Source organism: Polyodon spathula, chromosome 9, assembly GCF_017654505.1.
Source record: "Polyodon spathula isolate WHYD16114869_AA chromosome 9, ASM1765450v1, whole genome shotgun sequence".
Classification (NCBI taxonomy): Eukaryota; Metazoa; Chordata; class Actinopteri; order Acipenseriformes; family Polyodontidae; genus Polyodon; species Polyodon spathula.
Window position 1 is genome coordinate 29,384,384 of NC_054542.1, and position 12,016 is coordinate 29,396,399.

Below are 12,016 nucleotides of genomic sequence, written 5' to 3' on the forward strand. Positions count from 1 at the left end.
TTTCATGTACAAAAAATAATAATAATAAAATGGCTCACTTTTTACTCTTTTACAGAGTTGATCCCAAGCAGGGCCAGCTGTGGTAAACTAGTAAAACATTAAAAAGGATATTATAGGTATGGGAAATGTAAGGTATACTTGAAATATAACTTGGTAGCCTTTGACTAGTTGCAATTCTTAAAGGATAGAAATGGTATTAGTTTAAGAGTTCCAAAGGCTGCTGGAATACAGATAAGGAAATCAAAGATAACATCACTTGATCAAAGTGAATTTAATTAGACATACAGTCTATGTTGCAAGTTCAGAAAATATATAAATGTTATCAAAGTACAAGTAGTGTCATTTAAAATAAACAACACTGTCATTCAGTCTAAGCAGCTGATTTTGCAGCTCGAGAGTTTTCCAATTGAAATCAACCTTGACAGAGCTTTTTTGTGCACAATGTAGCCTTGCTGGTTATTGGACAGGAAATACCTTTGCCAGTATGTCTAGTGTTCAGAGCTGTGTTAATCGATCTTCGTCGTGTGTGTACGCTCCATTGTTCACGCCGTTTTTTCCCTCCAGTGTTTGACACGAGATGTCGTTTTCCATAATTCTCTCTTGTTTCTCTTCTTCGTCTTCATCTTCTATCGTTTTTTCTTTCCTGTGTGATGAAAAACAGGCCCGTGGTTAAGGATTTGGAGCACCAGAGAAGGTTCTTCAGAGGTAAGAAATGCTACCAAAAACTACACTTACGTGTAAGTGAAGTCAATACAAGTCCTGTCTCTTTTATAAGCTCCTTTTCATTTGCTTGTGTATAGTTGCTGTCCTAATACCTGCTACTCAAGAAATGAATGTATAGTGTGGTGGCAGGAAAAATTGTCTTAAGCTTTGTCAATGAAAAATATTCTGGAAAACTGCAAAAATTATAGTGTTTTTTTTGTTTGTTTTGTTTAACTCTAAGTAGCATTGCATATTGTTGAGTTTCTATGACTTACTTTTTTCTTTCAATGAAGCCAGATATTATGAGTGCCAGAATGCCAACTGTGACGAGGCCCATGACGACACCAAATACAATCAGCCAAACAGGTAACGAAGGTTGGCTTGGAGGTGCCAGGGTTGGGGGGATACCCAGAAACTGCAGAGTTTTGTCGCTCAGTAAAAATGCACTGTTGATTCTGTTCCTAGACAGTCTAGGGAAATGAAAGGGTACAATGTTAGTGCAGAGAACAGAGGTAAGGCCTTATTGTATAGTAACTTTAACAAGAAAAAACACCCAATAAAGTTAACAAGCCTGAAATGAGCAACTCTGACATTTTCACACAATCCAAGGAGCACTCTCACGTTGTTCATTTCACAGTTTATATTAAAATAAAATTAATAATACAGTTGAATTAAAGACTGGAGCAAATCATGTATATATTTTTGGAGATTTCATTAAATGGGAATAAAGTGTAGACCACAGTTATTTCAGTTATGCAATACTCTTAATGATTTAAAAGTTAATCTCCTCAGAAAGGGCTTATTCATACTGCTTTAAAATGTTTTTAAAAAAAACAAAAAAAACAATTGCTCCCAATTCTCATTTACCACGCTAAAAGATCTGTTTTGTTGTCTAATATATTTCTATAATTAATCAGTATCAAGTGGTATAAGCATCTGAAAAGCTTTCCTGACAGATAATTATACTGCTGGTGGCAACGTGGTGTATTCCACTTTGAAACATGCTAATAACCTTTTGGAGTAAACACTAACTTATATAGGCCTGCGTTCCTACTATATGTCAACCTAAAATTAACCGAATGGTTACCTGGTGCTTCAGATTTACATTAAAATGCATGGGGTTGCTATAAAAATTCAGTTTGATTTCAGAAGTTGGTTTAGATGAAATTTCATTCGAATTACCATTGCTGACAAGTGTTATGGACTGCACCTATTTGAAGTTGTTTAACAGAGTAAATACTGCAGACAGCAACACATTCAAACTTGCAGAACCATTCCAGTCACTTCTTTTCTCAGAAGCTGCGTATTTAGTACAAGTCAGTTTTTCTATTTGTTTAATGTGTTTGTTTGTTTAAAGTTAAACAGGAGCACATTGTGTCCTAGCTCCTTCTACTGTACCACTGTTCACATATCCTTGACCCACCTAAAAGATCAACAGAAACAAGAGCTGCAGTTAAATAATAAGTGGCCTAATTAATCGGCACACTGATTTAGTTTTTTAACCCCAAATGTTCAAATAAGTTGTTACCTCACTGCTGTACCCATGTCTCAGGCCAGGTGGACTGGACATCAATGGGCAAATATCTAGCAAATCTAGCCCTGACCAGTAAGGGTTGCATGACTCACCCCACATAATATGTGGCAGTGCCTTTAATAGGTGAGTCACTAAGGCCCCCAAACACTTTTTTTAACTTTCAAAATCTGTGGAAATCCTGAGTGTTTGGGGTCTCACTAGTTGAATCGAATATAATCCTAATTGAATATTGGACCGGCAATATTCAACAGTAGTCTATGCATTGTCTGTATTTGTTACTGCTGATCATGCTGCATCTGAGCTCTTGGCATAGCTGAGGTCATAACCAAGGTATTAAAAACATAACTAATCCATTGCTAGCCTCCTTACTCTGTAACACTTTTAATTTTCCATTCTTCATTATCACTTTGACGCTGTTGAACTCCATTTAACTTTTCACCACACAGTTGATCCTTTCCCTGTGCAACAGTTAGATATCATTGCAATACATTGCATTTGTGTTTAGGACTGTTCTCTATCAATAAACCTGATTGTTTGAATGATATTTCAAGTCTGATAACAAAATTAGATTTAATCAAACATTTACCACCATGGGTATAATTCCATGCATAATGAAAGGACTGTAGCTTCTTTTTGTAATTAATCTGAGTCTGGAAATGTATAAATAATTTATCCAAACATACTGCCTACGGTACAGCTAAAAAGGGTGGGTAATCGCCTTCTCGCACTAAAAAGCCATGCAAATTGTCTAAAAACTATTGTTTTTTTTGCATGGTCATACCATATGTTCACAAGATTCCTTTGTGAAGTAACCTCGTGCAATGTATTACTAGAACTAAAGCATGCTGAGCAATTCTTTATTAACAACTGAGATCTGCTTTTTTTGTGACAGTTTATTCAACATTTAAAATGATTGCTATTTACAGGTCTCCTAAAATTATAGTGTTCTAATGTTGTTGTTTTATAAGCTGTTTATAAAAAATATACATATTAAAACTACTACACAGTAAAAAAAACAAAAAAAAAAAAAAAAAAAAAAAAAAACCTTTGCAAAAAAATAAAATTAATTATTAATAATAATAACAATAATAATAATAATAATAATAATAATAATAATAATAATAATAATAATAATAATAAAGCCTTTCTTTTCCTTTACACTTTTGTTATTTTCATGTTTAGTGACCAGATAGCTGATTCCTTTAAGCTTACTTTTCAGTCCTTAGCAGTAAGATAAGATGCAATTCATGTTACACTAGTCTTAAGCAGTATTTATAATAGGTACCTACCAAGAATAAAAAAGTCACGTTTGTACCTGTACCCAAAAATGTATTAAAATTTGAACAACTGGGAATTTGTGCCAATCGTTTCCTTTGTTATTTCTGCAGGCTACCGACCTCAGCACCAGGCTTTAGCGACCGTGTACAGAGCTGAAGTAAAATCTCTTTAACCTAATTCATAAGGTAAGATTTGTTTCACAAGATTAAAAACATTATTATTATTATTATTATTATTATTATTATTATTATTATTATTATTATTACTGTTATATAGTAGGAAATGTGGGTGAGTAAGATAGCCCATTGTAGATTTACTACCAGTATTGTAGATTTACTGTTTAACATTTTGACTAGATGTTTTCTTTACATCATTAACCTAAAGTGATGGATTTTAGCTCAGTTTGTAGACCACCATAAGGACCAGAATTGCTGAAGTTAACCTTCTGTAGGAACATGTATATATTACATATGAATGTGTATAATATGCACAGAAATATATATGCAGTCAAAAATAATGTATAGATAGTGCAAAGCACTCTCTCATGGAATGTTGGTATGTTGCTGGTATTCGTGTAAAGCAATGCTTGGGTTTTAGGCACTCTGCCCTCGCGGTTCTTCAACACAACCTAAGAATTTCTCTCCCTAAAATAAAACTACATGCAAACCCAAATTACCCAAAAGGTACTGCCAAAATAGCGTGACAAAAAGATGAGACAAGCTTTTATTTCTGCATGCCAACCAACCCAAGGTTAAAGGTCAAAGCTACTAAACGACAAATGTTACCTTGATCTTTGAACTCGGTGAAACAAAACGTTCCGGAACGTACCTGATAGCTGCTTCTACAGTGTTCTTAGGAATGAGTGTGGCGGTATTGCTGGGGTTTGTCACCACAAACCAGAATGAAACCCTCGGTGTTTCATCGCAGACAATCACACTGGAAACACTGACAAAGCAAATTAAAATGAGCACTACCCATATTTGCTTCCCAGCAACATCCATAGGAAAGTATTAACTCTTTAAGCACCCCTTGTACAAGTTTTATAGGGAGTACCATGCTGAAAGTAGGGCAATGAAAGACAGCATTGTAAAGTAGAAAGGAGCATGGTCAAAAATGGTAAACAAAAATATATAAATGGCATAAATAATTAGATATCTTTACCATTTTACCGAATATCATTAAATATTAAAGATAATAATGTACAACCCTTACAAGGAATCCTTGAAGAACTAAGAATTCAACTGTAATCATATAAAAAAAAATGTTTGAGGATTCCTATGTAATAAGATAGAAATCATTTTTTATATAGAGGAGTTGTTTACAAAATACTGCATAATAGTGCTAAATAAAAGTATACTTTTTGTTAGGGAAATATTAAGGCATAAAGCATAGCTCCTCTGTATAAAACTGGATCAATATGGCCTTTTCCATGACACAAAACCAAAGCCTTTATTTCAATGTGTCAATTTAGCCAAGCAGAACACAAATAGGTAAATAGTATTTCTGAACCAAAGTAACAGAATAAGCAAATATTACTATGAATTGTATTTTATTTATATTAATTTTTATTGGACAATTTGAAGTGCACGGACACAATACGATATTATCTTTTTCTTTATAAAAAATATCGAAGGCAGTTTTTAATGTTTAATTTAAACAAAGCAGGAAATAACTATGTCTGATAAATCTGAATTACAGTCCCAATATTAAGCAAATGTTCTGGTTTATATATTAACCTTTTTAGAGTTTGAAGTGCAGGTGCCTGACATAACCTTTACAAACAGTATATTAATTGGAATAAAGGTATTGGCCCTAAATGCTTGACAATTATTCAAGTTGTGTTCATTAACCCTGAAATATGCAGGGCTAGCCCTGGAATCCTTAGAAATGGCTTTTCACACATTTTGTGAGATAAGGTCTGTTAGGCCTTAGATAAGCGTACAGTTTGCTGTTCAGTAACACTTTGCACTAACTGGTACGATAGAGTTGAACAAGCAATTAGGGCACATACACAATACACGCTACCAGAACTACCAAGTACCAGGATATTGTTGGGAGAGCTTGCTGGAGAGTAGTGACTATACATAAAAACAATAATTTCAATTTATTTTGCCTGGGAAATTCTTCAAAAAATGTTTACCTAAACACCCAGTATCTTTTTTGTGTGTCTTTTTCTGCCTATGCAAATGGACCTTTGCCTAGGCCCTAATTCACCCCATTAAAGCCGCACTGATTGGAATGGGTAGAGCTGAGAAGCCAATGTTTATGCAGAGACAGTAGTTTTTAACCCTATTCCTGCCAAACCATCACCAAAGCATACCAGTTCCTTTAATCTGTATCAGTGTTGCTACAGGGGACACCTAGTTTACCCTCTCACAGACACTTAAACTGTATTGTCAGTCTGTCAGAAAATAACTGTCTAATCTTCTGAACTTTGAAACAGGAAGATGCGTCATTATACAACTCTTTAAGGAGAACTACTCTGTCAGCAATCTTTTTTGTAATGTGTGTGTTTGAAGTGCTGTAATTTGAATAAATTATGTGGAGATTGGAGGGGGAGCTGGGGCGGGAAGGTGTGTGTGGGGGGGTGATAAGTAGATTATTTATCCTACACAATGTAGATTTCCAAATTGCAATAAAATTGTTACCTATTGGGATAGTTTATTGCCACTTGGACACAAAGCATACTTGATACTTGGACAGAACCCTTTCAAAATGGGGATACACAGACAAAATCTTAAGATATAAAGGACAAAAAGAGGAACCAACATCAAACACTGTTTTACAGTGAGTTCCCTGTTTCTGAAAAACTTGATATAAATACATGTTCACACTTACATCGGCCCACTGGAGACAATATGGAGATTTGGCTCTTAAAGAATCTGATCTCCGTTAAGGTTGTTGTATTTGTGTTCTGTACAGTGCTCTTGTATTCAGGAAGCAAGGTAATGTTTTCATCAGTCTTATAGGGTACAATCATAGGCCTAAGAAAATCATCCTGATGCCATGTGGATTATTGAATCCATAGAAAATTCCATAATCACACTTGCAGACCAAGCTATGCATTTGAGTCTGAACCATTCCTGTCTTGATATGCTGTTTATAACTAAAATGGTTTTCAAGGTTTTGAAACAAGGTTTTGGATGATCTTAATTGAGATTACTAATTAAAAATAAAAATAAATGTTTAAAAAAAAAAATGCTACCGGTATTTTACATACTGGTAAAAACGCATTCAACATCTTTGAGACTCTTACTTACTTGAAAGTTTCTTGGCCTGTATATTGTCTCATGGCAAATGCCAGTGTTGCTCTGAATAAAAATTGTTCACTTTCGCTCCATTCATACTGCAAATAAAGAGAATAAAGTTTCAATTTTAATGACTGTAACAACAGTCGATTCCCAGTTTCACAATGCAAGCTTTGATCCTCTTTACGATAGTGGATCCCAACTACTCAACATGATTAGAAGTAGCAAGCGAACACTCACAGTAATGTAAGGAAACATTCTATATCCTTATATTCATAGAAACGTGTGAAGATGGAAGTGTATATTGTACACTCAGTAACAATATACACTTGAGGGATATTCTGAGGCTCCAGAGATTCAGGATGAGCCACTTCTTCCTCCTCAGATTTGAAGCATCCCCCCGATTTGTCAAGAAACTGAAACATCATTTTTAGTGAACCAAAGGTTTCCTCAATCACATTCCTAGTGGACCTGTGAGCCCTATTGCACGGCTATTGTCCGTTACTCTATGGATTAGCAAAAGGTGTTAAAAGCTAGACGCGTTGCAAATTCACCATCACCTGTAAACACTAATGCAATCAATACTATGCTGTTTAAACTTTTCTATACCCAAAATGTATTTACTCTTAGGTTTTTATTTATATAATTAAAATACAATCTACAGTAGAGGACAGTTGTCATATAATGCACATATCCAGAGTTTGGATGATTAGGCTTTAGTTACACTGATAATTGGTAGTAATACTGATGCAAATAAAGGCACATCGTTTCAGCAATACAGCAAATGTTCCATAAGGTTACAAATGGTTAAAACAAGTGAATGAACCTCATTCAAAATCTCATAATGTCAAAATGTCAAAATGAATGCTACATACCGATTCGTTCATTAACACTGGCGTAACATTAACAAACTTTTGGAAATCCCACCCCTATGACACTTACCGCATTAGCTCCAAGAGCTGTTTTGATACTAAGCCGTACATTGTAGGCATCTTGTCCATCTAAAGAAAGATATAAGGAAAGATGTTTATGTACTGTAGACATTCATGCATTTCAGAAATATGTTTCTATAACATCAGAAAACATCTTCCTTATTTAAATCCCTTTTGCGTACAAAGCAGAATCTTACTCACTGACACTAAACATTTTTGGTGAGCTCCTACAGATGAATGCTAAAAGAATATTGATAACTAAAAGCATACAATAAAGTGCTGACTATATTAAACCCAAAAGCAAAGACTAATGCCAAACTTGATTTTCTGCAGTTTCCTTACTGTAATGCAGTATTCTAAAATATCAACAGTTTTCATTCTAAATCTAAAACCTGTGACTCTACTTACCAGGCTGACACAGAGCCAGTGCAAGAGCAGGGACCAAGCTTAGAGCAAGCAGCACCTTTGCTAACATCCTTTTTCAATTGGGAAAAGAAGAAAAGAGAAAATCTGCAACCCAAGGCAGCGTTACCAAGTGAATCAAGATTAGAGCAGCACACAGTCAGAAACACCACAAGGGGAGGTTTGGGAAAGGGTTTAATGATTAAACTCCAAACACACACACACCCTTATCTTGCAATTGAGCAAACACATGATTCTGATTTGTGTATTGTTAGGCTGACCCAATGTTGACTGCTAAGATTTGAGTATCTTACCAGTCTTGTAAGTCATCGTTGCAAAACAAATTGCATTGAGGGGTAAAACAAAGATCAGATATCCCACATAGTCGTTATGCACTGGTAGTAAATGTATAGCATGTAAGATGCATTTGAGGGAATATTTTGCTAATTATTCAAATTGTTTACCCGTTTTTGAAGAGGGTATGGTCCTCTCGTTCTGGGCTACAGAGATATTTAGTGGGGTTCAATAGACAATACATGTCACCCCACCAACCATTCGTCATAGCTAGAAAAAGTATTCTGGGTTACAACTGCTCTTGTGAAATGGCTTGCTCATTAAAATAATTTAGCATGTTTTTTTTTTGTTTTTTTTTTGGTTGGCCAGGGTATGCTGTATATCACAAACTGTATGCCTGTGCACACAGTCCTACCTACACAGCTCCATATTTTAGGTAAAGTATTTCAACTGTGAAGATGAGGTCCAGTAAATAGTTTGTTTTCTTTGCTTAAACAGGGTAACAGGATAACAGACATGAAGCTTCACTAGCTTGCTGAGGTATTGCATTTAACATTGTTAATTCCTCACCAGGACTACCCATTAACTTTCTTCCACTTCTAGTAGATGTGGTGTGTTGCAAAATCTCAAGTATTTACAATGTGTCAGTAGCATAGAAATCCTGAGGTTAGGTCAGCACTGAAAATCAGATTTCATATTTTGTCTGTTTACCCTGCTTTAAATATCCTTTGGAAACTTTGCATATAGTATTTCACCAAGTGCAACACAACTGATTTTTGTGCAATTGCCATTATATGATTAGAACTGACCTCTCTGATATTTTCTCTTTGACTGGGATTATACATTCTGGTTCCGTGTTTAAACAACGAAAAACTATTTACTAGGTCCTTTGAGTGTTTGTTTTCTCAGCTTTCAGGACACAGTCTTCCTGGAGCAAATTCAAGAGCACTTTATTATAGTACAAGATGTTGGCACACTTCAAAAGAACACACTTCTATTGCTGCCATAAACACAAAAAACAAGGTTGCTTCCTGACAGCTAAGATTACTAAGCACTGCATTTTCAGTGGTTGCTACCTTAGATTTATTTTGTTTGAGAACAATTTCCTCCATTTAATGAATTCCACACTTGCTGAGCAATTTTTGAAAGGGCCTAAAGTATCTGAAATTGGATGAGACCATCCTCTGATTTTTCAGTTAATTAATTTTATGATTTTTTTTTTATTATTATTTTTATAAAATGTATTAGTGTAGTGCAATGATTACTGACGGGTGTGATACAATATGAAATTAATGGTTATAGTAGGCAGTTATTCATGCCTAATTTAACACATTTTTAAGATCTTTTTTTTTTTTTATACTCAATACATGTTTCCATATCAAATAAATGTAGAGCTGAATACAAAATAGGGACATATTTTCAAAGCATTTACCCCAGACTAGCACTATGTTTTAAACATGTAATAAAACTGAGAACTATTTGACTGCTTAACATACCTTGAATTACAATTTTTTTTTTTCTAGTTTTATTATTTTTTGTTCATTAAAACAAATGTTTTAATAATATGGGTTTGAACAAAACCAACCATTCTTTGCCACTGCAAATTATTCAATTTGATATTTCTCTTATGTGTTTTTTTGTATAGATTATAGACTGATTAAGAAGTGTTAATTAAAAAAATATATATTAGTAGTTATCAGTAGACTAAATGGTAAATGGAAATAGACTGTTGTTGGTTTCTTTACAACAGTCTAGAAAAGTTACGTGTGAAAAGGCTTACAAAACCTTTATATAATCCTGAGAAACATACTTAAAAAAAAAAAAAAAAAAAAACAAGCAAACTACAGCTTTGTGAACAGGGCCCTTGATGTAACATTGATCTGTCTGAATGTCCTTTGTGATTAGAGGACTAGCTAGAAGCCTTTTTTTTCATTAAGATTCTGTTTATTTATTTGTTTACTTGCTTTTAAAGAGGAACCCAGGAAACAAAGTATACTAAAATGCATTTAGACTTGTGAAGTAAAATAATTGACTGTAGAGTACATGTAGATATGAAGCTCCTGTTGTTAAAATCTTAGCAGCCTGTAGTGTTCTACAGACAGCCAATTCATTTATTCAAATCTGCTGAGTAACTGTCTATAGTTATTAATTGAAGGTAGTGATAATAAAAAAAAAAAATGTTGATTGGTTATCAAGTTGTTTTTCATCAATACACCTTAAACATTTGGTATATATTGGCTTAACACTGGGCAGAGACAATGTGGACACCATAGAAAATCCTGAAGTGTCTCAAAATGTACACAAGATATAGATACTGGATATCTCTTCATCAGAATGGTGAATGGACAATGTAGAAGATACAAAAACAAACCTGAAATATCTAGTGATACAGCAAAACCCAAAGCTATCACAGGTAACACTTTCACTTTGAAGTACATCATGTCTATAATATTCTCCTTCAGATAAACTATATATATATATACCATATTTCCATAGTATTTACTAGTCTCAGTCTTTAATTAACCCACTTTTTCTGCCATGTACCTTATCTAGGCCCTGCCTCTAAATATATTTAGATATTGTTAACTTATCACATGCCTTCTGCTACAGTTTCTTTATTTAGCTGTTATTGTCTCATAAATTCTGGCTCTTGATACCCCTCTCTCAGCAGATTTGAACAAATGAATTGGCTGCCTTTACAATTCTACCGGCTGCCAAGAATTTAACAATGGGAGGGTTTGGTTCAGGTAGCTTAATGCTCACGGCGACTTATCTAGATGTACTGTACCTACCTGTTTATAGTGCTGGCTTGTTAAGAGCTAATCAACCTCATGATAAGGAACAGTTGGATCATGACAGAACAATACATGCAAAAGTCACACACCTTTAAAAAAATCCATTCTGAAATGCAGGAAATTCCACCCAGACAAGTCTAAATGAGTATTTGTCTGCTGTGTCAATTTAATGAGGTTTTCCTGACACTTGTGTGTGTGTAAATTGAAAAAAAATCAAAGAAATAAACATCACCCACTTGTGTAAGAAAAGATACGGTTTTTAAGTAAAAGTCACTAGATCTGCCACAGTGCTCGGTTTCATGATATTCTTATATCCTCAACATTACACCACAGAGGGGGAAACCATAAAGCCATGTACTCTAAATTGACATTAGCACCATTTTCTCAAAGAAGATTCTGCAGGCGTATACCTTTGAGCTTTCACTGGAATTCTTCCTTTGTTTGGGTTCTGTAACGAATCATCTTCACATACTGAACCAGATTGATCTTACAGGGTTCTAAATAGAAACATTAGCAATAATTAGATGCTTCATATTTGGAACACCAAGAACATAAGCAACCTGTAACTTAAGGCTAGATTTACTCCAAGCTCCAAACTGTCATTAGCGCTTAAATAGCTTTGAGAATCTAGCCCTTAGTTTCTTAAGAGTATTAATTAAGGTCTTAAAGAGTAAGTAGTGGGGTTCCAAAAAATATCACGTTACACGTCCCCACGTGCTGCTACAGCTCTTTACATAACGTATCTGTAATTTATGTTTTCATTGTTAACATCTTGAAAACTTTTTACAATTGTAACTTTTAAGCCTGTTTCAAAGCTACAGCAATAACAAT

The 12,016-nt window shown here is 34.5% G+C and overlaps 1 protein-coding gene across 2 annotated transcripts in view; it reads right to left on the minus strand.

The window, feature by feature from the left end:
* LOC121320627 (collectrin-like) overlaps window positions 1-8,251 on the minus strand; it is an 8,330-nt gene extending 79 nt beyond the window's left edge. Inside the window, exons 1-6 of one of the 2 annotated variants that reach the window (XM_041259121.1) lie at window positions 8,103-8,246; window positions 7,705-7,763; window positions 6,775-6,860; window positions 4,343-4,459; window positions 978-1,172; window positions 1-643 (exon numbers count right to left, since the gene is read on the minus strand). The exon at window positions 1-643 is cut by the window's left edge and continues 79 nt beyond it. In XM_041259121.1, coding sequence (XP_041115055.1) covers window positions 496-643; window positions 978-1,172; window positions 4,343-4,459; window positions 6,775-6,860; window positions 7,705-7,763; window positions 8,103-8,169 — 672 coding nt within the window. In that variant the 5' untranslated portion in view covers window positions 8,170-8,246 and the 3' untranslated portion in view covers window positions 1-495. Of the gene's footprint in view, window positions 644-977; window positions 1,173-4,342; window positions 4,460-6,774; window positions 6,861-7,704; window positions 7,764-8,102 lie in introns of both variants that reach the window. The other variant, XM_041259122.1, reaches the window with a different exon arrangement.
* Window positions 8,252-12,016: the final 3,765 nt, after the last annotated feature.